We start from the raw sequence: 25889 nt of genomic DNA, 5'->3' as shown, positions 1-25889 counted from the left end.
GTGTAGAAAAGAAATAGAAGTCTGCTTCTGTCCCCTCTGGAATAGTGCTTCTCAAAAAAGCTATAGTGAGGGACTAGTTCTTTTTTTTTTCTTTAATTAATTTTCAATCTGTTGCAGACTGATAGATTAAAATGACTTACTAGAAAAATACAGCTTGAATGTAGTGGCAATGTCAAATTGCTGTGAAAGTTTCTAAGCTCTTGTACTTTTTGCAACTTTCTTTTCGAGGGTCAGTAACCGTAGTGGACCACACTCTGAGGCTCTGCTCAAGAAATTAACATCTGCTTCACTGATACACACAAAACATTTAGAAAGTGGTGATGTATTAATTTATTTTAAAATGGAGGACTAATGTTTACATTCCATATGGTGTGTAAAGTGCCACATCATGTCACGATATCCAGTGTTGCTTATTTTGGTTATCCTGAGTACATTGCAAGTTTGGTTTTATGCCAGCCTGACAAACACCTCTAAGGTGGGTACTGTTATCTCTTTTTTACAGGTGAAGAGACTGAGGCGTAGGGTGGGGGTGTGCACTGACTTGACTTGTTTGAAGTCAGTTGGCTGCATAATGACGGACTTGCAGTTGGACATCTGTGCCCGTGTTTTAACTATTCTTTATATGTAGTGAGGCTAAAACTGCTGCATGAGTTCAGAAAAGAGAGGTTTGAAATGCTTGGAGGTTTCACTGGAGAGTAGGGTGTGAGGGGCAGGATCTGAGTGAATGGGGACAGGTTGGGCCTTTTCATAAGAAAAAGCTGAAGGTGGGAAGAGTGGAGAGGCGCAGGGGAAACGAGGGGTGTAGTGCCTCTGAAGATCAGGCTTGGAGTCCCAGCCTGTTGAGCTCTGGGGGTGGTGAGGAGCTCACGTGGTCCTGCTGTCGGATTTCTCTTGCTAGCTCATGCCTAATAAATCTGGTGGGGGAGAGAGTAGAGTCGGGGAGGCTGCGAGGGAGGTGGCTGTAGTAACCATGGCTTGAAGTAAAAAGAGCCTGACCAGTCGGGGCTTTAAACAGGACTGGAGGAGAATTGGCAGTTGGTGTCAAATTGGTCCAAGGCAATGAGAGGACTGTGGAAAATGCTCCGATTTCTCGGACACCCAGCTGGGACAGCCAGGATGCTAAGTCCTGATGCTTGAGGACCTCCATGTAACATATTTTAGTGCTGTCTTCAGTGATGGGATGGCTATCTAGAATGACTTGATTGCCAAGGGGACTGAACCCTAAGATTCTCCTCCACATTCACCCTGTGACTTCTAGCCTGAACTGGCCAGAAGGTCTTGGACGAGCTTTAGTTTATACTGTGTGTCCCATGCTTTAGGTCTTGCCTTCTGTACCTGTTTTTACCTCTTCCCAGGCAGCTTTGGTGGTGCTTAATCACCACAATTGCTTGGATGGTTGGCTAAGCTCCTTGGAAGAGGTGGGGATGAGCAAGCCTCCTGAAAATAAAAAGGGTAAAGTCTGAGAGATGTTAGCAGAGGTTAGCTGAATTTCAGACAACACTTGCAGAGGTGGACGTTTGTTTTCTTGGCTTAAAGTTGTAGCTTGTTTCCCAGTAATTGACCCAAAACAAAGGAACAAAATTGCCACCATTACCAACAAAAAAGGGAAACTCCCAGTCTCTTCTTTCTCTTCCAGGCAGGAAGGGTGATCTACAGTTTCACTGGATTTTTCCTACACCCATTTTATCTGTCTCACGCAATACGTTTTCCTTTTTATGAATTAGCAGTTCCTTTGGTAGAAATTGCACAATGCTCCTTCTTCCAGGTGTGTGCCTAACATGGGGTCAATGGTGTGATTAGGTGTGAGACAGAGGAATAAACAAAAGAAGTCAGGTTAGGGGGTAGGAGTGAGTTGCTTCACTGGACAGTTAACTTCAGAGAACAGAAACCGTGGCTTTTGTTTATGTTTTCTGCCCTCAAGTTGCCTAGCACAGCAGGAGGCAGTTTCCAGTACTAAGTGAAAAATATGATTTACAGGAGGAGTTTACCTGAGATGTGAATGCAGTGCGGGAATGGTGTCGGACTGACTTACCTGAGCAATGGGGGCTCTGAAGAGGAAACTGTCTTTTGAGGCTTCCTTAAACACGGTTCTGGGTGGGCTAAACTGCTGGACGCATTACTTTTCCTCCTTTATAATCATGCAAATCTAAAAGTCAAGTATTTTTCTTTGGCAGTTTTCTTAGTTTTTCTGAGAGCTACATCCAGGTGTTTCATATTGGAAGATGACATGCGTTTGAATTTGATTAGAATATGAATTAATGGATACAATTATTTAGATAAGAGGGGAATAAATGTTAAGTATATTTAGATATAATTTGAATCAAAGACTCTCCTACTTTATATTTTTTTAAGGATTTTATTTATTTGAGATAGTGAGAGAGATGGAGCAGGAGGAGGGGCAGATGGAGAGGGAGAAGCAGACTCCGTGCTGGGGATCCTGACCTGGGGTTTGATTCTGGAACTCCTAGATCATGACCTGAGCCACCCAGGTGTCCCTCCCACTTTAAAATGAGGTGGGACTGCCTGTCTCACCAGGCCACTGTTGGGTAGATAGGATGAGGGCTGTTATGGGGAATTGACATCTCTAGAAACTGCACGTATTCAACTCCTTGGTGGACGTTTCCATCTACTTCCTTGAAGAGTTCCTGAGTACCTGGTCATGTATATGATTTGGGCCTAAATATGCTGGCTGTTGGGGCGCCTGGGTGGCTCAGTGGGTTAAACCCTCTGCCTTTGGCTCAGGTCATGATCCCAGGGTCCTGGGATCTAGCTGCATTGGGCTCTTTGCTCAGCAGGGAGCCTGCTTCCTCCTCTCTCTCTGCCTGCCTCTCTGCCTACTTGTGATCTGTCTGTCAAATAAATAAATAAAAATCTTAAAAAAAAAAAAAAAAAAAGGGCATGTGAGGTGGGTGCAGTTACATCCCTTTCACAGGAATGGGAGCCGGGATTCCAATGTAGTTTTGTTGGACCCACACTGGTCTTCCTGAAGTTCTCATTGTTTTGGGGAACACATTGCGTCTACTGGGGGTCTGATCCTCACATGGCCACTTAACCTACCTCTGATCCTCAGTTTCTCACTTTGTAAAATGAGGGCCTGTCGTGTCCAAGCCACTTGGTTATGAAGATGACCACAAATATGCTGCTTCATGGCCAGCGAGTGCTAGCATTCTTCCCGTGATTTCTTGTTTTCCCTTTTGGCCTGCTCCTCTGTACAGGTGTGAAGGTCTTGCTCTTTTGTGTTAAGCTCCCCTGGTCCCCCCAGTTTCTGATTGATGGCCTGCAGGTGTGGTTTGGATGGGGTGAATATTAATAGCCATGTAGATGCGGGTGGATGTAAAGAGCTGAGTTTCAGATGTGGCTTTGATGCAAATGTGGCCCTGGTGTTGGAGACGGGGGTGGGGGTGGGGGAAGTGCTAGGTTGCCTTTTAGGGGAGTCTTGCTCCCTTAAGTCAGTTTGGTTCCTCCCTTGGCCCTCTCAGGAGGCCCTGGCACATTTTGGCAGCAATGGGGGACCCTCCCCTTCTTCTTCTTCTTTTTTTTTTTTAAACTTCTCAGGTATTATGTGACACCTTAATTAGAAGAGATTCAAATTAATCAGTCCCTATTTCTGTGGTGTGGGAGGCTGGCCTGCGTGTCCACTTATCCAGAGCCCAGTCTCAACTATTGTAGACTCTGGACTGGTGGTCCTCTTGATGCTGCCAAGGTGCTTGGATCCTGATGTTGGAGGTTAATCTTGCCATGAGGAATAGAGCAGCTCTTCCCTTTCCACTTTCCCTGCATGTATGTATCTTTTCGTTTCCCAGGGCTGCTGTAACAACATCACAGAGTGGATGACTTCACACAATGGCAATTTATTCTCTGTTTTGGAGGCTAGAAGTCCTTCTTAAGGCAGACCCACACCTGGAAACCTCGAGGGCAGGATCCCTCCTTGTTTCCTGCAGCTTCTGGTAGTCCCAGGCATTACTGCGTTTTTGCCTCTTTCTGGCCGCCATCCTTTCTCCTGTGAGGACACCGGCCGGCTGTACTGGATCAGGACCTACTCTCATTCTTTATGACCTCATCTTAACTCAGGTATATCTGCAAAGACCCTATTTCCAAATAATGCCATATGCACTGGTACAGGGTTAGGACTTACATATCTTCAGGTACACGAGTCTACCTGTAACAGTGCGCCTACAGGACCTGTCCCTGGATCGTCCTCCACACATCCCTGGTTGGTCTGGGACTGGACTTCGGCTTCTGGTTCCTGGCTCAGGAGGCCCTAGGTGTCCTTGGCTGTTTTCCTAGGAACCTCAAGCTAGCAGCCATCTTGCTTTTCTCCTGTTAAATCTTCCATCGGATTCTTTCTGGTGCCATTAAAACATGCGCAAGGCCCTCCCCCGTCTTAGATCTCCCTCTACCCCATGATCCCATTTTCCCATTTCTTTCCTCCTCCTTTTTCTCCAGACTTTTCCAAAAGTATCTTGTGTGCTTACTGTCACTTCTTCCTTTGGTCATTCCAGTCTGGCTTCTGCCTTTATCATTCTACCAAGACACCCCTCACTGAGGTCACAAGTGACAGCGATGTTCCCAGTGGCACATACTCATATTGATCTCTCTGTTGGTGAAGCAGTGTCTTCTCTCAGCTTCTGATACAGCATTGCTGGTTTCCTTCTCTCTTTGGTGATGCCATGTCTCCTTGAAGGGTTTTCCTTCCCTACCTGCCATTAAATCAGAACCGCTGTTTTCTCACTTTACCCTCTCCTTAGGTGCTCTCGGCCGCACCCCCAGGCCTCAGTGACTACCTACATGCAAGACAACTCCACCTTACAGCAACAGCCGAGACTTCTCTGCATTCGAGACTGGTATATTTAAGAGCCTATCAAAATATTGTGTCTCTTTTCCTCCTTCAAACTTGAGCTTATTTATTTATTTATTTATTTTTAAAAATTTTATTTATTTACTTGACAGACAGAGGTCACAAGCAGGCAGAGAGGCAGGCAGAGAGGGAGGAGGAAGCAGACTTCATGCCGAGCAGAGAGCCTGATGCGGGGCTCGATCCCAGGACTCTAGGATCATGACCTGAGCTGAAGGCAGAGGCTTTAACCTGCTGAGCCTCCCAGGTGCCCCCAAACTTGAGTTTAAAATTGAACTTGTGACCTGCTCCTCTTCCTTCCAGCCCCCCAGCCCCCAGCCCTGCTTACCCTCTCTTAAGAAATATTGCCATCCCAGAAATTTGGGGGATTTTCTTTTTTGATAATCTCATTCTTTGTCATTTCATCCAACACTTCAACAAGAAGTCCAGTTATGTAGCCATCCTAAGTAGTCCTTTTTATTTCCTCTCTACCTATTATTTCCTCTCTTCCTCTCTACCTTCCTTCTCTACCTCTGTCACCACCATCTTGGTCCTAGCTACCATCATCTGATGTCCTGACTCTTAGGAGAGTCTGCTTACTAGTTCCAGTTCCTTCGCCCTGCAGTCTCCCATTTAATCTAACCCACTCCCATTGGTTATCCACACTGCAGACCTATTCAGATGGGATGATGTCACCTCTGCATAAAAACCTTTACTATTCTTAGGATAAAGACAGAAGTCCTTCACTTGGTTCATAATACCCTGTGTGATCTGTCCTCACCCATAGCTCAGCCTCTCGTCACAAATGAGTCCCTTCTGCATGATAGCATTCTTTCATTTTTGCAACCCCATAGGCTTTATACATGCTATTCCTGTCCCTCTTGTTAGGCACATGTATACCCATGATTCCATGATTGCTATGCCTTTCTGATGCACTGACCCTTTTGTCATTATGATTCTCCCTACTTTATCTTTGATCATGCTTTTTATCTTGAATGCTACTTTGTCCAATATTAACATAGCCACTCGAGCTTTTTTAGGCTCATTGTTTGCATGGTATTTATTTATCTTTTCCCATCCATTTACTGTCAACTTATTGTCTTTATATTTATTTTTTAAGTTATTTTTGTTTATTTTATTATTATTTTTAGTGAATTCTATGCCCAATGTGGGGCACAGACTTCCAACCCCAACATTAAGCACCACATGCTCTCCTGCCTGAACCAGCCAGGTGTCCATCTTTACAGAAGTGCACCAGATAGTTGGGTTTTGCTTTGTTTTTTAAAGATTTTAAATTCCAGTGAGTTACAATCTAGTGTATTATTAGTTGCAGTTTTACAGCATGGTGATTTAGCACTTCTGTGCAACAGCTGGTGCTCATCACAAGTGTACTCCTTAATCCATCACCTGTTTCACCCAACACCTTCCCCTTCTGGTGACCCTCAGTTCTCTATGGTCAAGGGTCTGTTTCTTGGTTTGTTTCTCTGTCTCCCTCTTTTTTTCTACCCCCTTTGTTCATTCGCTTTGTAACTTAAATTCCACATATGAATGAAATCAAATGGTATTTGTCTTACTCCGACTGACTTACTTTGCTTAGCATTATTCTTTCTGATGCCATCCGTGTCATTGAAAGTGGCAAGATTTCATTCCTTTTTTATGGCTGAGTAATATTCCATTCTATCTGTCTATCCCACGTCAACTTTATCTGTCAATGGACACTTGGGCTGCTTCCATGGGGTTTTGCTTTTTTATGTATCTGAGTCCCTGTCCTTTCATTGGAATCTTATTCCATTAAATTTTTTTTAAAGGATTTTATTTATTTGACAGATCACAAGGAGGCAGAGAGGCAGGCTGAGGTGTGGGGGAGGAGAAGCAGGCTCCCTGCTGAGCAGAGCAGGGATTGATCCCAGGATCAATGAATGAATGAATCAGGGATCCCAATGCAAGGCTTGATCCCAGGACCCCGAGACCATGACCTGAGCCGAAGGCAGAGGCTTAACCCACTGAGCCACCCAGGCGCCCCTAGTCCATTAAATTTTAATTATCATTTCATTAATAATTTGATATGGTTGGATTTAGGCATAACATTTTATTTCTTTTCCTGTGTCCTGCTTTCTTTTGGATTATTAAATTATTTATTATAATTTTAATTTACCTATTGATATTTTAGTTATACCTCTTTATGTTGTGGATTTTTTGTTTTGTTTTGTTTTTGGTGATTGTTCTAGGAAGTATAATATATATCCTTAGCTTTTCACAGTCGTAGAATTAATACTGTACCACTGCATGCAAATTGTCACCCTTACCATTATACAGTCCTCCTTTTAACTCAGTTAACTCCTATTTCTCAGACAGAGCTCAGCTCAAAGGCCCCTTCTTCAGGGAATTCTTGTCTGATTTCTGAGACTGTTAAGACCCTATTATGTGCATCCTGAGCAGGTGGAGGTTCTCCCTGGGGACATTTATTGCTTGTAATTTGCTCACTATGGAATCCCCAGTACTTAGCACAATGTTGTATATTTATTTATTTGTTGATTGAATGAAGGGGAGCCCTGAGTTGTGGTTTGAAGAAGGCAGAAGATTTCATGATAATGTACTCCAGGGGATGGGAAAGGCATTACGTAAGGCTCAGAGGCTGAAAAGATGACTTATGTGGGGAAGAGTATAATAGTCAGGTAGATTAAATGAGTTAAAATATAAAAATAAAATATAGCTCTAAGTTTTTATAACCATAGCCAACATTTATAGGGCATGTAATACGGGCCAGGCACTGTGCTAAACTCTTTGTACATTTTTTCTTATATAACTTCAACCCTGTGAGTTATTCTTGCCTCATTTCAAAGGAAGCAACTGAGGTACAGAGAGGTCAGTTACCTTGTTCCCCATCACAGGTAAGGGCTCTGCATTCAAACCCAAATCAGTGTGAGGATGGAAGTGAGACTGAGAGGAGGAGCTTGATTGTTCAAGGCATTTAATGCCTCTCTGAGGTAATTGTGTTGTGATTTGGAGCCACAGTTAGGTGGAGAGAAGGCCTGCAGATGTCCCTGAGGGTTTGGAGGGGTGGTGTTAGATGCTTCCATTCTTTAGCCCCTTCTGGGGAACAGAAGGAACAACGTGGAGAATCTTCTGAGGCTTGTGAATAAGGGAGGGCAGAAAAGAATACTTGTTTGAGGAAGATTCATCAGGGCCTGTGGGCAGGATGGATTCAGGTAGAAACTAAACAGAGGAAGGGAAATACATGAGGAGCAGTAGCCAGGGCCCACTGTGATGGCTGTAGCCATAGTTTAGAGAGGCGACTGTCATATTTTAAAGGAATAGATATGAGACATGTTTTGACAGACGTGTGGATAGAATTGGTTAGGGATGAGGGGAGAAAGATTATTTCCCTATCTTCTGGGTCATTTGTATCTGCCAACTCTAGGTGTTGCCTAAAGGCCATTAAATATATCCATGCTGGGGATTATCACAGCTTCTTTTCTCAAACTGGGATCTGTAGACGTCCTCAGGGGTCTGGGAGAATGCTCTTTTCAGGGAGAGTTGGGCAAGGCTAGAAAAAATAGTTTTACAGCTTGTCTGTTTTTTAAACTTGTCTGCCTGACTAGCAAAGGACATTTTTCTATTTCTGTGGCATTATCATTCCTGGTGGACATTTCTGTCCGATTCATTGAACAGTCATTGAGTTAGTGTGTCAGGCAGGAGTAGGTGACTGAAGAGATAGGGCATGTCTGCATGTGTTCTGTGGGTTAGATGAGAAGTCTGGGGGAGCTTTAGTATGTGTGCTTGCATATGTGTGCATCTGTGTATGTGTTTGCATGCATTCTCTGCTTTTGAAAAGGTCATTGGAAATTGTCATGAGTTACCAACTAACCGGTAGACCCACCGACCAACCTACCTACCTTTCTTTCTTTCTTTCTTTCTAAGATTTTATTATTTACTCATTTATTTAGACAGAATGAGCACGAGCAGGGGGAGCATCAGAGGGAGAGAGAATCTGAAACAGACTCCACGCTGAGCGTGGAGCCGCACGTGGGGCTCAATCTCACAACCGTGAAATCATGACCAGAGCTGAAATTAAGAGTTGGATGCTTAACCAGCTGAGCCACTGAGGGACTCCCTCCCTCCCTTCTCACTGTCTCCCTTTTTGAGAGCACTTGCACAAGTGGGGGGCTGGGCAGAGGGGGAGAATCTTCAAGCAGACCCTGCCTGAGAGCAGAGCCGAACTGGGGGCTCCATCTTAGGACTCTGAGATCATGACCTGAGCTGAAACCAAGAGTCAGTCGCTCAATTAACTGAGCCCTCCAGGGGACACTTTTTTTTTTTTTCTCTCTTGAATGAGAAAGAGCTTACTTACCCAGTTTCCAAACTAACATCAAAATGTTTTCACTTTCCTGGTGAAACATTTTATTGAAATTTTTTAAAAGATTGCTTTGAAAGTGATCCAAAACACAAGATTATTCTCTGAACATAGTTCAAGGTAAATGTGTGAGGTTTATGGAGGCATTTGGATTTCACCCAAGGCCCTGAAGTTCCAATTTTTGTGTTAGTATAGAATATAAAAATGCAGAGTGAACCCTGGCCTTCTGTATGAACATGGGACAATTTCTAGGATTTTGTTGTTCTCTGGGTACCTGTCTCCTGAAAATTGCTTTAAGGCTTACTATTTTAGTAGAAACCAATGACAAGAGGTGTGAGAGTCCTTTCTCCATGTTGAGGTTGCTTTGGGACCAGTTCTGTGTTAAACCTGTTGAAATCCATATGCACTTTGGTCTGGTGTGCTGCTGCCCAAGGCCACCAGGTGAGGACTGAATTTATATTCTCAGCCAGCATCGTCTCTTGGCTGAGTAATTATTAGGTGTCACACATGTGTACATAAAATTTGACCTTGATGGTGTTAATGATAGCTATGTACATTTAAAACTCTGACGCCTGGGTGGCTCAGTTGGTTGGACGACTGCCTTCGGCTCAGGTCATGATCCCGGAGTCCCGGGATCGAGTCCCGCATCAGGCTCCCAGCTCCATGGGGAGTCTGCTTCGCTCTCTGACCTTCTCCTCGCTCATGCTCTCTCTCACTGTTTCTCTCTCAAATAAATAAATAATATCTTTAAAAAAAAAAAAAAAAAAACTCTCTGAATTCATGGGTTTCCCCCAGCAGTTACTTCTTTTTTTTATTCCCCACATTGTACAATGTGAAATTCTTCAACCTTTTACTAAGGGGTCCTTTTACTGGAACATAGTTGGCACTGCTGATCTAGTAGTGCCCAGAATATAGGCCTGAGGATGAGACCCTGATTAATGGTTGGGTGTGCCCCTAAGTTTTTTGGGTTTTAGTTGTCCCACCTTTGCAGATGGGCAAAGTAGCAGCTGATAGTTTTAAGAATCATTGACTAGGGGTGGTAGAGCTAGTTGAAATCTCAGTAAGAGCCATTGTGAGAATTTTGGTGGTTATCCTCTTATTTAGAAAAATCTTTGAAGAGGTTCAAGGCTAGTGTGAGAGGAAGCTATTTGTGTCCTATACGGATTCTGGCTTGGGGATTTTAGAGGCATGCTGTTCCAAAATTTGGACTCTCTCCCTTCTATTTTTGCCTGATTAGATTTGGCAAAGGCCTTCAGAGCAAAGCATCATAAAAGTTTGTTTGAGTTTGTGTAACACATTACTTCTTGTTCCGCCTCTCATTGTTGCCAAATGCCGTGAACTCTCACCGTCCTGGCCCATTTTCCCCATTTGGGGTCTGACCATCCTCAGGTCAGAGAGAATTTTTTTTTTTTTTTTTTTTTTTAAGGGGTCTGTTGGTGCATTAGCAAGAGGGTGAGAAATACTGGCTAAATGATAGTAAATACCCTGGAATTTGAATCTTACTTTTAAGTCATTGTTTAAATTCTAGCCCAGCACCCTTTTCAGAAACTTTTGGAAATAGACTATCAGGCTGCATATTTTGATTGTGATGCTTTGAGTTTTATTCCCTTTCCCTTAGTTTCTCTAGGAAGCTGACATGACATTTTGTATCAGTAAACCGCAAATGCAAGTGACTTGGAAGCTTCTGTTTTGGCTGTTTGATTCCTGATGTAATCGATGGTGGCCTTGGTGTTTTTATTCATTGCAGGTCTGTGAGAAGCTAAAGGAGTGAAAGAGGAAACTTCATGCGCTGGTTTCCTTCCAGGGTGTATATGTGTGGTGTGGTGTGTGTGTGTGTGTGTGTGTGTGTGTGTGTGTATGCATGCGCGTGTGTGTAGCTTTGTATTTGTGCCTTTGTGGTGAGGGAAGGGAGATGTGGCAGAGAATTCTGACCAGTCTTTTTTTGGACATACAACTTCCTCCTGATGGTGAGTACACATTGATGCAGGGCCTGGAAGCCCTGGTTTTCTAGAAAGCCACAAACTCCAGATCTTTCTGTTAGTGGTTCTCAGTGTGTGGTCCCTAGATCTGCATACTTGTTAGAAATTCAAATTTTCCGGGGCTCCTGGGTGGCTCAGTGGGTTAAAGCCTCTGCTTTCGGCTCAGGTCATGATCCCAGGGTCCTGGGATCGAGCCCCGCATTGGGCTCTCTGCTCAGCGGGGAGCCTGCTTCCCCATCTCTGCCTGCCTCTCTGTCTACTTGTGAACTCTCTCTGTCAAATAAATAAATAAAATCTTAAAAAAAAAAAAAGAAATTCAAATTTTCCGGCCCCACCCCAGACCTACTGAATTGGAAATTCTGGGGGGTGGGGCCCAGGAAGCAGTGTTTTTACTAACCCTTTAGGGGATTCTGATGCCGGCAAATGTCTAAAAAGCCCCTCCTAAGGCCAGGGTCTTTTCAGTTCCTGAAATGGACTCTGTGTACATCTGAGTGCTTACTGCACCTTCAGTCTATCTGTTCCTTTCCTGAGCCAGAAACCGGACAGAAGCGATAACAGTAGTAGTAATGGCTGGCTGTTTTCATATAACATGGTGGGTCTCTGGAGTCCTTTCCCACCATATGATCTTGGGGTAGTGAAGCTCTCCGCCTTATTTCTCAGATGGGATGTGGAGCTGTCCCTCTCTTTACAGGTGAGGACTCTGAAGGACAGGAACGGTCCCAAAGGTTGCGTAGAGCCCCTGTTCCTGCAGCTGGAGCTTCACATTTGGACAGTCTGATTGCAGACTCTGAGCTATCACCCACGCTCTCGTGTCCCTCCTATGTGCATTTCCAGCAAGTGCTCCTCCAGCCTTGACTGCACTGGTACCAAGTGTCCGTATCCCAGTCTGAGTCCTCAAGGTGGTGGGTGGACTGCTGGGCCCACACATCCACTGTGCTATGTCCCACCAGGGGCAGGGCTCTTGCTGACACTGACGTGTGAAACTCAGGGCTTCCTAAATGCAGAGCTTCTGGTTCCCGTGGCAGGGGCAGGCCTCTCGAGGGTAAAGGCGGCCCTCTCCTTCTCGGTGCCCAGTGGGAGTGATGTGGAAGCCTATGGGGGCTGTGTCGGTTGTTGCCGTGGTTGCAGTGCCAGGACCATTTAGTGGGGTGGCGCACGTGTGCTAGGTGAACTCAGAGTGCTCAAGGGAAACTTGCATCCCACTGGGCTGTCGCATGTGCCACTGGACCATCTAAATCTCATTATTTTCCTTTCTATTCCAGGTGGGAATCTGTTTACATATGATCTCAAAGTACATTTTTTGGCAGGATTTTAACATACATTTACTATACACTGTGTTTCTGAAGACTATAACTTAGTATTAATGTATTTGGAGATTTATTTTATTAGTTTGAAACTTTACTAAGAATTGGCCTTTTCAGAAAAGTTGTATCATGCTGTTCTGGTATTTTTTTTTTTTTTTTGAAGATTTTATTTATTTATTTGATAGAGACGAGCATGGGCTTGAGCCCATGGGCTTGAGTCTGCTTCCAGAGGGAGAAGCGGACTCCCTGCTGAGTTGGGAGCCCCATGAGGGTCTGGGGCTCCATCCCAGGACCCTGGACTCATGCCCTGAGCCAGAAGGCAGACACTTAACTGACTGAGCCACCCAGGTGTCCCTGTTCTGGCCATTCAAAATGGCAAAAGAACACAAATGACGTCTGCATTTGTAGTTACTTCACTGTGATCATTCAAGAAACAAATACAATTTCCTAGGGCCCCACTTCTCAAAGTTTAAAGTGCCACAAATTACCTGGGGATTTGTTGAACTGCAGAATGTGTGATTGGGGGATTTGCATTTGCATTGTGATTGAGATTTTGCATTTTCAACAAGCCCTACTTGATGCCACTGCTGCTGGCTGCTGGCCAGTGGACTGAGCTTTGAATGGTAAAGGTCTAGTGTTGTATGCCTGAGCATATTCAAGTACCTCTGTTGTTATAACTTACTTCCGAGAAAAATTTTAGAATAAGGGCATTATATTGATTTTTTAAAAAAAGATTTTATTTATTTATTTGACAGAGATCACAAGTAGGCAGAGAGGCAGGCAGAGACAGAGGGGAAGCAGGCTCACTCTAAGCAGAGAGCCCGATGCGGAGCTCGATCCCAGGACCTTGAGATCATGACCTGAGCCAAAGGCAGAGACTCAACCCACTGAGCCACCCAAGTGCCCCCATTATATTGATTTTTAAAGAAAATATCGGTATTGGATAGTTACTGTTCATGAAATTTCGTTTCTGACTCAGGTAAAGGTATTGTATGTACGTGTGTGTGTGTGTGTGTGTGTGTGTGTGTATATATAATTCACCGCCCCCCCCCCCCCATGGTGCTTTGGGTAGGTGGGGTGAGAGCCACTGCTGTGTGATTAGGAAGATTTATCACAAATACAAATGGAATTACAGGCCCCAAAGTCAAGGGAGAGTAATTCAGGATGTTTATTATGTTAATTGTTCAAAACGGGTTATCATTCACTTATTTGTTCTTTCTTTTCTTTTTTTTTTCCCCCAAGTAGGCTCTATGCCCAATGTGGGGCTTGAACTCAAGACCTGAGACTAAGAGTCCACACTCTACTTACTGAGCCAGTCAGGCGCCCCACACTTATTCTTTCAACCAATGTTTATTGAATACCTATGTGTGCTTTGTGCCAGGCACTGCTTTATGTGCTTGGCATGTGTCTCTGAATGAAATAAAGATCCTTGGTTTCATGGGTCTTATGTTCTAGTGGGCGAAACAGACAGTGTACATTGTAAGTACAGAGCATTTTAGGTGATAAGTGCTATGGATTATTGGAAGATTAGGAATGCTGGGGGTGAAGAGAACAGGGTGAGCAGTCTACTTGTAAATAAGGTCATCAGATTTCTCATTGAGAATATGAAATTTGAGCAAAGACTTAAGGTGGTTATGTAGTTGGCCATAAATACCAAGGGAAAACAAACTAGGCTGAGAGAACAGACAGTCCAAAGGCCATGAGGCTTGAGGCTATCCAGCAGGCTTGCTTGGGGAACTGCAAGGAGACCATTGTGGGTGGAGTAGAGCCATCTAAGGCAAGTGTAGTTAGGAATGAGGTGAAAAAGGTAATAGGGGCTGGATCACACGGGGCCTTGTAGGACGTCATAGGGCCTTGCTTCTACTTTAAGTTGATAAGTTAATGCAGGTTTTGAGCAGGAATAGCATGATCTTAAGTTTTAAAAAATCTCCCTGTGGCTGCTGCATTGAAAATGGCTTTCGGTGGGGCAATGGTAGAAGCAAGAAAACCAGGTAGGAGCCATTGCAGTGTCCAAGCATGAGACGGTGGAGGGGCCCTGATCCGGAGAGGCCATTGGTGATGGTGAGAAAGGGGGTCGGGGGGCGCTTGGGTGGCTCAGTGGGTTAAAGCCTCTGCCTTCGGCTCAGGTCATGATCCCAGGGTCCTGGGATCGAGCCCCGCATCGGGCTCTCTGCTCCGCGGAGAGCCTGCTTCCTCCTCCTCTCTCTCTGCCTGCCTCTCTGCCTACTTGTGATCTCTGTCTGTCAAATAAATAAATAAAATCTTTAAAAAAAAAAAAAAGAAAGGGGGTCAGATTCTGGATGTATTTTCGTGCAGTTTAGAATACAAGATAAAGTTCTCACAACTCAAGGCTTCTAGTAGTCAGTACCTGTGTGGTAGTCAGTAGTCAGTACCTGTGGTCGACAAATAAGTAACCATGGTTCCATGTTCTTTTCCTTCCGAGGAGGGTGTCTGCATTGCTTGTAGGCGTGCCTTTGTTTTCAGGGCCTGGCTCCCCAGGCTGGGGGTTAGCCGTTGGTATGCCGAGCTGCCGAGTTAGAGTACCTTTAGAACAGTGAGTGCAGCAGCACCAAATGGGACTAACTGGTCCTGAAAGCCTCATGTGTTTCCTGTTGATTAGGCCAGAACGTATTTTTAGTAAAAACATACGCTGTTACTCAATTAATGTTTCTTGTCATACTCTGATGGTGAATCAAAGATTAAAAATTCAATTTTCTCATCCCATTCCCTGTCTGATCCCATTTGTCCCTCTTTCTGAGACTCTGAGACTACAGATATTTTGTTAGCTCACTCACTTTAAGTTGACTAACACCTTTCTGACTTCAAATATGCATTATGTCATTTTGCCCTAGATTTTCAAATAATTGGTTTGAAAATGTGGGAGCAGTTTGAGATGTGTTGATAGGTGTATGCAACTCATTTTCTGTGCAGGTCACGATTTCAGTGACCTTCGTGCTTGGAGGAGACTTGATTATCATAGAGCTAAACTTCCTGTAGCAGGGTCTTTTTGAAAGCTTGCCAAAACAGTGGCTTGCCAAGATGTTAGGTAGAGTAACACACACAATTAAGTAAAGTTACATGGCACGTCTCCAGGAGACCTTGGCTCTCAGCCAGGGTGACCTTTCAGGTGCTTATATGTCATAAACTATTTTGTCCTAAGGCTTCCTGCTTAATCACAGCAGTGATTTTGATTATTTGCTTTTTTTGCCTTTCTTCAGTTTACACTTGCAGCAATTACTTAGGAAGGCAAAGTATATATTCTTATTCTTGTGCTGTGAGCAGCATTACCCCAGCGGTTACTAAACCTTTTCTTGGCTTAGAGTGATGGGGAACAGAAGGTAGCTTCATTTACTCAAACCTTTCCCTTGTATTCTTTCAAGTCTATATTTTAAGAACTCTGATTTAGTTCCATAGCTGAATGATTTGGGCAGGGCAAGGTCTTTTTTTTTTTTTTTTTTTTTTTTTTTTTTTTAAAGCTTTGGGCTATTTCTGATGTGTTGTGACCTTGGGAAGAAAAGTTCTCCTGGATCTATCCAGTAGGAGATGTTTTTAAGGAGAGTATGAATTGTAGCTATGTATTTTTAGACTACATTTTCATATGGCATTTGTACTTTGGTGGCATGGAGTTATGGAAATTTCTCTTCCTAGTCTTGGGTTGAGAAGACTGTATTTCAGTGCTGGCTCTGTCCTGTTAACTGTGCTGGCTTAGTGAGCCTCATTTTTCTAATCTGTAAATGGGCGTGAAGATACATGTGTACATTTACCTTAGAATTTGGTAAAGATCAAGTGAGCCAAGGTGTATGGAAGAATTTTGCAAGCCCTACACTTCCCTTCAGATGCTGTTGGTCATGGTGCTGCGGTTATCACAAAGCTTGTGCTTATGAACCCTTCATTTCTGTCTTTAACTTGCTGTGGGGTCGTGGATAAGTGGAGTGAGCCATTTTTCTTGAACATAAAATAGGGATGTGTATAGGGGCTGGCAGGGAAGGGAGAGCCCAACCATGGGATCTCTAGAAACAATTCTAGTATACAAATTCTGTGACTTTATGTTTGTGCGTATGTGGGGGATTTTAGCTCATTTTTAACTTTTCCCAACTTATTAGTTAAAAATTTTAAACTTAACAGAATGAGAGAACAGTATAATGAGTACCTCCACATGCCCTATATTCAAGATAACAGTTGTTAATATTTTGCCACATTTATTTTTATATCTCTCTGTACATTTGTATATTGATTTTATTTGTTTACTTATTTGTTTAAGATTTTATTTGTCCAGAGCACACAAGCAGGGGGAGTGGCAAGCAGAGGGAGAAGCAGGCTCCCCATGGAGCAAGGAGCCCAATGCAGGACTGCATCCCAGAACCCGGGGATCATGACCTGAGTCCAAGGCAGATGCTTAACCGACTGAGCCACTCAGGTGCCCCTGTGTATTGGTTTTAAATCTTCAGTTTCTGCTCTGTTTGGTGTGTTTTCAACAGTTCTGTTCCACAAAGTATAGCATAGTCTGTCATTACTCAGCCCTCAGTATGCTGGGTAGAGTTAGAGCTTTTATGTCTCTTTGATTAATTGATACCTTTTCTTGAACAGGATGAACTTACTGCTGTGAATGTAAAGCAAGGCTTCAACAATCAACCAGCCTTTACTGGAGATGAACATGGCTCAGCCAGAAATATTGTAATTAACCCATCAAAGGTAATGCAAATTGTCTGTTTCCTAAAACTTCTGAGAAAGTGTGTGTGACACCCTTGATAGTGAATGCTTATAAATTACTGTTATTTAAAACCACAATCCGTATTCAGAATTCTCCAGAATATCTTGTGTAAGGTCTTGCCCTAGGACCCAATCAGGGATCATGCATTGTATTTGGGTGTCCTGTCTCTTTCATCTATTTTTTAAAAAATATTTTATGCATTTATTTGACACAGAGAGAGAGAGAGAGAGAGATCACAAGTAGGCAGAGCTGCAGGCAGAGAGGGGGCAGGAAGCAGGCTACCTACTGAGCAGAGAGCCCAATGCGAGACTTGATCCCAGGACCCTGAGATCATGACCTGAGCCAAAGGCAGAGGCTTAATCCGCTGAGCCACCCAGGGGTCCCTCTCTTTCATATATTGTAATCTGGTACAGTAAACAGTACTACTCTCCACCTTTGCTCATGTTGTTATTTTTGGGAGGAGGAGGGGCTTTCGAAAGAGCTTCTGTCCTGTTGTCTTTTTTTTTTTTTTTTAAAGATTTTATTTGAGAGAGAGAGAGTGAGCACAAGTAGGGCAAGGGAGAGAGGGAGAAGAAGCAGGGTCCCTGCTGAGCAAGGAGCCTGATCTGGGACTGGATCCCAGTACCCTGGGATTATGGCCCAAGCCGAAGGCAGATGCTCAGCCAACTGAGCAACCCAGGCGCCCCCAGTTATTTTCCTATATTCTAATCCTGCATTCTAGGTTTGTCTTACTGTTTTTTCATGATGAGATTCAGGTTATATATTTTTGGCAAGAAGACCATATTGTGTATCAGAAGATATGCAGTGCCAGTTTGCCCTGTTATTGGTTGTTCTACGTTTGATCATGGAAGATGGTGTCTGCTGTCACTTTACATTGTAAAAGTAGTTGTCTTTTCCTTGTAGTAATCTCTGTAGGGTGATACTTTGAGGCCAAACGAATATGCTATTCTTTGATACAATTTCATCTTGTGATTGTATCATCAATTGATAATGCTGGCTGAATGAGTTATTTTTCTGGTGGTTGCAAAATGCTGCTTTTCCAGTTGTTCTTTCTCATACATCTATTAGTTGGCATTCTTTTGTGAAATGACACCCCATTTAAAAATTTATTTCTGTTTTTTATTATTTTGTTTCAAGTAGGCTCCACGTCCAATGTGGGGCTTGAACTCTTCACCACCTTGAAATTAAGAGTTGCATGCTTTCACAACTCAGTCATCCAGGTACCCCAGACACTTCCATTTTTCTTTTTTTAATGTAATCTCCACACCCAATATGGGGCTTCAACTCAGGACCCTGAGATCAAGAGTTGGATGCTCTACCCACTGAGCCAGCCAGGTGCCCTGACTTCCCATTATTATTATTATTATTATTTTAAGATTTTATTTGTTGATTTGACAGAGAGATCACAAGTAGGCAGAGAAGCAGGCAGAGAGAGAGAGGAGGAAGCAGGCTCCCCACTGAGCAGAGAGCCCGATGTGGGGCTTGATCCCAGGACTCTGGGATCATGACCTGAGCCGAAGGCAGAGGCTTTAACCCACTGAGCCACCCAGGTGCCCTGACATCCCATTTTTTAGTATCACTTTGAACTCCAGGACTCTTTTAAAATTTGATGTGTCATCTTTTCTCTTTTTGATGTTTAAATTATCTCTCACTTGGCCAGGGGGCGCCTTTAACCTACATCTTGGGTACTTTTGACATCCCCATCATTCTTTGAGACTTCCTTACCTTTGATACAGTAACATATTACAGATTCATGTTCTTTCTGTGCGGCAGCCCAGGGCTGGAGACTTGGCATGCTCTTTGCAACTAGAGTATCATAACTTCTAGGTCCTTTCAGTGGACAGAGATGGGAAACAATGTAGAGATTTGTTTCTTCTCTTCTCCTGTCTTGTCTCCTTTTTCTTCCTTCCTTGCATCCATCTACCTACCCAATACCCCAGGGTTTTTCCTCTTTCCTGTCCCATCTTTGAATCTCATTTCTCCCAAAGTGAGAACCCTTTTAGTAAATTCGGTATATTTATTTATTTACTCTGACTTACAATACACATAAAAAAGTTCCAGAATAAACTGTAGTAATGCTACTCCAACCACAAAATTACTATGGAAAATTTATAATTTTTGTATTATAGTTTTTGTCGTTAGACTAATTTTCATTACAGTATATAGTCAGAATGTTGTTTTAAAAATTTTCTTGAATTAAATCTCTTCTCTGTGTGGTTATATTAATAATCAATATTTAAGTGGAATTATTTGCTTCTTTTTGTATTCTTTTAAGGTTTGGTTTTTCTCTTCCTTTTTGAGTTATTTTTATTTTCTGAATATTGAAATACTTCTATTAAATTGAAAGCATTACACAAACAAAATCAAACAAATGTACTTTCTTCTCCTTCCCCAGAGATAATCACTGTTAGAGATTTGTGCATAATTTAAGATCTGTGTGTGCACATGTACACATAAACACTAGTATACTTGACAATTTGCTAATCAACTGAAATACATAAACAATGTGAAAGAAAACAGATGCATTTTCTGCAGATAACCTCATCAACTGAACAGTGTTTTTTTGTTCTTTTTCCAGTTTTCATACACTTTTTAACATCACAGTCATAATTATATTTATGTTGTAATTGGTTTTCTTTTTTTGAATTGTGGTAGAATATATGTAATATGAAATTTACCATTTTACCATTTTATTTTATTTTATTTATTGGAGCCTAACACAGGGCTTGAATTCATGACCCTGAGATCAAGAGTCAGATGCTGAACCACACAGGTGCCCCTTAACATTTTAAAATGTACAGTTCTTTGGCATTAAGTGCATTCATATTGTTGTGTAACTTGTCACCACCATCCACCTTCAAAATTTTTTTGTCTTCCAATTTTTTTTTTTTAAAGTAGCATTATTTTGTATATGCTTTTCCTTTAGGCTGAAGTATTCATATTCATAATTATTAATGGACAGATAACATTCCATCATTTATGCTATAATGACTAGAAACTGTTGGTGTATACCAAGTAGACTGTTGCCAACTTCTTATGGTTATTTATGAAGAGGGTATAGTCCTATTTGAACGTACAGCTTATGTTCTTTTGGATAAATTTTCAGAAGCATACTTACTTGGGTAGTAGGCATTTTAGTCTCTTTGGGCTGCCATAACAAAATACCACAAACTGGGTGGATTAAGCAACAGAAGTTTAATTTTCTGAGAAAAAAATTTATTTTCTCACAGTCAGGGTGGCTGGTAGTCCAAGATCAAGGTGTTAGCAGGTCTGGATCCTTCCGAGGGCTCATTCCTTGGCTTGTGCAAGCCTGGCCTCTTGCTCTGTCCTCACAGGTTCTTTTCTTGATGTATGTATATTGGGTGTTTCTTCTTACAAGGACACCAGTCCATTGGATTAAGCCCTGCCCTTATGACTTCAGTTGACCTCAACCTCTTTAAAGGCCCTGTCTCCAAATACAGTCACATTGGGGATTAGGTCTTCAGCATACGAAGTCTGGGGGAACACAGTTCAGCCCATAACAGTACGAATGCTGTGTGTCTCTTGATGTGAGCTGCCAAATTGTTCTGTTGTATCAAGTTTTATGTCAATTTAAATAACTGAATAAATGGAAATAACACCCATTACAGCTTCTGCTGCCAATCCTTCCGGTGAGATTTACTCAGGGATTCAAACCTTCTGAAGGGAATTTGAGCTTATAAATATGGAATACATGAACTATAGTGTATTCCCTAAACTTTTTTCCATTTTCTTCTGAAATGAATTACTTTCAAAATCGCTTTGGTTGGATGGAAACAAGTTTTAAATTAAACTTTATCTCTCCTACCTTGTCTGAGGGAGTGCAAATTGGTATGAAGCTTATGGAGGACAATTTAACAATGCTGATTGAAATTATAGAATTGTACGATCAGTTTTCTGGAAATTTATCTGAAATCTGTAGCTGTACGTGTGTGAGATAACAAGCAAGTTATTCATTTTAATGTGATTTGTAATAGCAGAAGTTTGGGGAAAACACTCCAAATGTCCAGTTACAGGGGTTTGATTAAATACAATGTGGTACACCCACACAGTACATTTGTGAAAGTTAACAAGAAATTCTCTGTATACAGATGTAGAAGGCTCTCAGACGTTTACTAAATGTACACAAAGAGGAATACATGTAAAAAAAGAGAAAGTAATATACTCTTGTTTGTTTCTTCAACCGAAGAAACACTGGAAAAGACATAATTATGAAACTAACCAATGTGGTTACTTGCAGAAGTAGGCATTGGGACTTGGGGAATGAGACTCTTTACTTTTTTAGGTTTGGAATAATGTGAATATAAAATTCAGTGTATGGTTATGTTTTGTTTTGTTTGTTTGTTTTTTTGCTTTCTCTTTATTAGGGAATTTTGACTTGGTTTGCAGTGTGCAGTGGTTCCCGAGGTTTGTTAGAATGTAAAATGCACGTACAGTAACATGTTCCATTGTTATTAAATACAAAAATTATAGTTGCATAGCAGATTGCTGACTACTTTAAAAAAAATCTTTATACCTTTGTTTATTATGATTAAAATACTCCTATATAATTGCAAGTAAGAGACCTTTTAAATTTAAACAATCGGTGTAAGTAGGCGTTTTAAGTTTTTGGTATAAAGACCAAATATTGATTGAGAGATTTAAAATTAAACAGTTTGCTGTTGGCTGCTTTTTCCTAAACAACTGGTTTTGCTAAATTTTTGCATTTAATCTAGTTCCTGTTTAAACATTTTGCAAACATTTTCTTAAGAAAACACACCATGAAGTTTGTTGGGGAAAAAAAAAAACAACAAAGCTCAGATCTTTTTTTCCTAATTCTAATTTTTTATTACCATATTTTATTAAACACACCAAATAGACTTTTTTTTTATTGTCCATAAATCACAAGGGTTGAGGAATTCCCGTTAACAGTAGGAAAAATTGTACTAGCTTTCTACCCTGGTAGATAAACTTGACTAATTGTTTACAACTGTGTTCCAATCTACACACTAATTGTTTCTTGACTCATGAGCATTAACTAAGGTAGTGATTCTTATTGTGCTTCACCAGGGTAGGTATTTTATTTTAATCATGGTTGTCACTGTCTGCTAACCTTACTTGTTGTTTGAATCATATTAGTAAACAATTCCCAGGGAGTGAAATAGATTCTTGGAAATTCCAACAAGTTTTCTGTGGATTCACTTAATTTTTAGTTATTTATCCCTTTCCTTCTTGGGCCTTTCTTCCTCTTTTGTCCTTCTTTAGTTTGATTAATACGAAGATGCCACAGACATTCACAGGAACTCCCTTTGCTACTTTATTCCATTCAGAGCAGGTAACACTAGCTTTCTCTTGAAACCCATGTACTCCAACTTAACTTGGCAGTCCAGTTAAAAATGTTGAATACTTAATTTAATTGAACCGTTTGTAATTTTCCATTTAAATAAATTTTCTAAACTCTTTTTAAAAGCACTGAGTATAAATACAGAATTTTCCTTTCCAAAAATATATGCTATTAAGATGAAACCAGAAAAAGAATGATTACTGTGTGATTACTAGACTTTCTGCTTTTGTGTGCAACACCTCTCAGGAAACACATTCTCTCCAAATGTGGATGTAGTCTGAAAAAGAAGTACAGCTGAAGATTAAAGCAGAACCCATTGTCTTGAAATTTATTCAGGATGTAATTAATTTCATCTTCTCAGAGATTTTCAAAGGCTCTTCTTTTTTCCTTGAACCACTTGTTAATAGTGGAACAAAAATGCTGTGGGGGTTTTTGCATTATGTTAGTGTAAGGAAATCACAACTCTTGGCTTCAAGGACTTAAATTGCCATTTTATTTTCTCATGGGTTGCTTAAAGATATTCTCCTAAAGCAAAAATGAAATACTACTATATATTACTAACATACATATTGTCTTCAAACTTCTTCTTTTTTTTCTCTCGTTTCCACAGATTGGAGCTTATTTCAGCAGTATATTAGCTGAGAAACTAAAGCTTAACACTTTCCAGGACACCGGAAAGAAGAAACCACAAGTTAATGCTAAAGATAATTATTGGCTGGTTACTGCTCGATCCCAGAGTGCAATTCATAGTTGGTTCTCTGACTTAGCAGGAAATAAACCACTTGCTATTTTGGCAAAAAAGGTATCAAGTATTTCTTACATTGTTTTAATTATGGTCTTCTCTAGAAATCACGATGTTGGAGCTAATGTCCAAGTATATACTTCTTTCCCCCGTTCTTTCAGTGTCAGGTATACTGAACCAGGTGTGTGCTGCACATGTGCTGTTTTCTCCCTTTATTTGGATGGCAATGTGGTTCCTAGCACATCTTGACCTAAACGTTCCACACAGGAAGCAATTTATGTGGACTTTATTTTTTAAGATTTTATTTATTTGAGAGCGAGAGAGTGAGTGAGCAAGAGAGCAAGCACAAGCTGGGGAAGAGGTAGAGGGAGTGGGAGAGGCAGAAGCAGGCTCCCCACTGAGCAGGGAGCGGGAAGTGGAACTGGAGCCCAGGACCCTGGGACCATGACCTGAGCTGAAAGCAGCCACTTAACTGACTGAGCCACCCTGGCGCCTCATGTAGACTTTGGGTAGACGAGTTTTTTATTTTATTTTATTTTATTGTTTTTAAAGATTTTATTTATTTATTTGACAGAGACACAGTGAGAGGGAGAGGGAGAAGCAGGCTTCCCGCTGAGCAGGGAGCCCGATGCAATTCGGGGAGTGATCCTAGGACCCTGAAATCATGACCTGAGCCGAAGGCAGATGCTTAATGGCTGAGCCATCCAGGTGCCCCTAGACGAGTTTTTTAAATCGAGAGTAGGCAATAAGACTTCATTGTATTTTCGGTTTCCTTAGGCCAGGATGTCCAGAATGTGTCATTCAGAAATTCTTGCTTTGATGTTACTTCCTTGACTTGAAAAGTACCAATCCAAATGCTGTAAGCTAAGCCTCCTTCCTAACAAGTAAGATAGCGATTCTGGGTGTGCTTGAAAAACTTCTTTGAAAAAGTTTTAGAACAGAATGGCAGGTTTATTTATAGCTTCCAGCGATCTCTGTCTTCTTGCACACCTTTGAAATCATTCCACGTGTCTTTCTCATCTGGCCTGAAACCCTTTCGTCGTAAGGGTGTCCATTTTCTGTTCTTGATAGTGCTATTAACAAGTGTGATGCAGGCCTGGTTTAAAGCAGAGCTCCTTTCTGTATTTGTTTTCTAAAGCAACTTTCTGAAAATAGCCTGTAGCTCCCATTGGCTTTCTTTGGTCCTAGTGCCGCTGTGGCATTGTGTTGCCTTGTGATTAAAGGCAACTGAAACCCTTGAAAAGCACAGCAATCAGCATAATTGCCTCTTGTTACTCAGGTTGTACCTGTCTCAACACAGGCTGAACCGTGTGGCATTTCTTTCCTGGCAGTGAACATGTACCAGGGGGCCCACGATGACCTGTAAATTGTATCTGAAGGCCCTATCAGTCGCAGGGCATCCTTTGGTATTTGATGGCTTTCTATCAATAGTTCACACCCTCCATGTTGGGGCGGACCTTCAGTTCCCATGCAGCCAGCCTGACATCTTTCTTTCTAGGTTTTCCTTTTTTTTTTTTTTTAATTTATTTATTTGTCAGAGAGAGAGGGAGAGAGAGCGAGCACAGGCAGACAGAATGGCAGGCAGAGGCAGAGGGAGAAGCAGGTTCCCTGCCAAGCAAGGAGGGACTCGATCCCAGGACGCTGGGATCATGACCTGAGCCGAAGGCAGCTGCTTAACCAACTGAGCCACCCAGGCGTCCCATCCTTTTTTTTTTTTTTTTTTTTAAATAGCTTTTAGAATTCCTTTTTTGAATATTTCCTGAAAGCAGATACAGGTGAGAAATTGATGCCCTTGCTGTATGGGTGTAGTGGCTGCTCATCTTTGAGGAGGGAAATGAATCACAATGCAGTGTATTAGCCATTGTTCTCTTTATTAGGAGCTGCCTCTGGCCAAGTCAGGTGTTCCTCAGGTAAGCCCTGACGTTAATTCTGTGCAAAGTTAAACTTTTTTTTTTTGGACTATTTACTGTGCCCTGAAGTAGTCATTTCTTGGGCGTTTGGAGAGTCCCTCTGTTTTCCCCTCTTCCCTCCTCAGCATATCATATTCCTGAGATGGCAAAAACTCTTATAGAGCTGGGTCAGAGATTGTGTTCTCTGCATGTTCTTCATACTAGAAGGTTCAAATACTTCTTTAATTTCTGGTATTTATCTATCAGGTGGCTTTATGCAGGCAGCCTTAATTTTCCTGCTAAAATCGTGAGTCCTCTTCGAGCTCTGTTCTAGAGTTCAGAGTAGTTTCCTGTTTGGGATAGGTCAAGTTTCTGGGCTTGGTTTTCCATTGTTTTACAACTCAGCACTCTCAATATTTAACCACGGAGAGGTCAAGAATGGCCAGTAAAAGGCCTTTTAACTCAATCATGGTCGTAGGTAGATTTGGAAAAATAGACTTATAGCCTCTAGGGATATCCTTCTGGCTCCTGGACAGTTCTCTAGGTAGAACAGGTTCACTTCAGGTGACATTGATTACTGTGGTCTCTGGAGTTTCCTTTTGCCTCTGCATCTGCTTGGTGAACACAGAGCGTGTTGACAGTGATGTTCATCCGAGGGGAAAGGCGCTACAAGGTGATACAGCCCTTTTGTGGATGAAAAATCATCATATGCTAGGTGTCTTAGTTTCCATTCCC

The 25889-nt window shown here is 42.0% G+C and overlaps 1 protein-coding gene across 4 annotated transcripts in view; it reads left to right on the top strand.

Annotated features, from left to right (window-relative positions):
- Positions 1–25889, top strand: part of MED12L (mediator complex subunit 12L) — a 322475-nt gene that overhangs the window by 17041 nt on the left and 279545 nt on the right. For all 4 annotated transcript variants that reach the window (XM_032345309.1, XM_032345302.1, XM_032345301.1 and 1 more), the window contains exons 3-4: positions 17059–17163; positions 23134–23325. In XM_032345309.1, the coding sequence (XP_032201200.1) occupies positions 17059–17163; positions 23134–23325 (297 nt within the window). The remainder of the gene's footprint in view (positions 1–17058; positions 17164–23133; positions 23326–25889) is intronic.

The sequence above is a fragment of the Mustela erminea genome, chromosome 1 (genome assembly GCF_009829155.1).
Source record: "Mustela erminea isolate mMusErm1 chromosome 1, mMusErm1.Pri, whole genome shotgun sequence".
Lineage (NCBI taxonomy): Eukaryota > Metazoa > Chordata > Mammalia > Carnivora > Mustelidae > Mustela > Mustela erminea.
The sequence above is the reverse complement of the archived record's forward strand: the minus strand, read 5'-3'. Positions and strand labels throughout refer to the sequence as shown.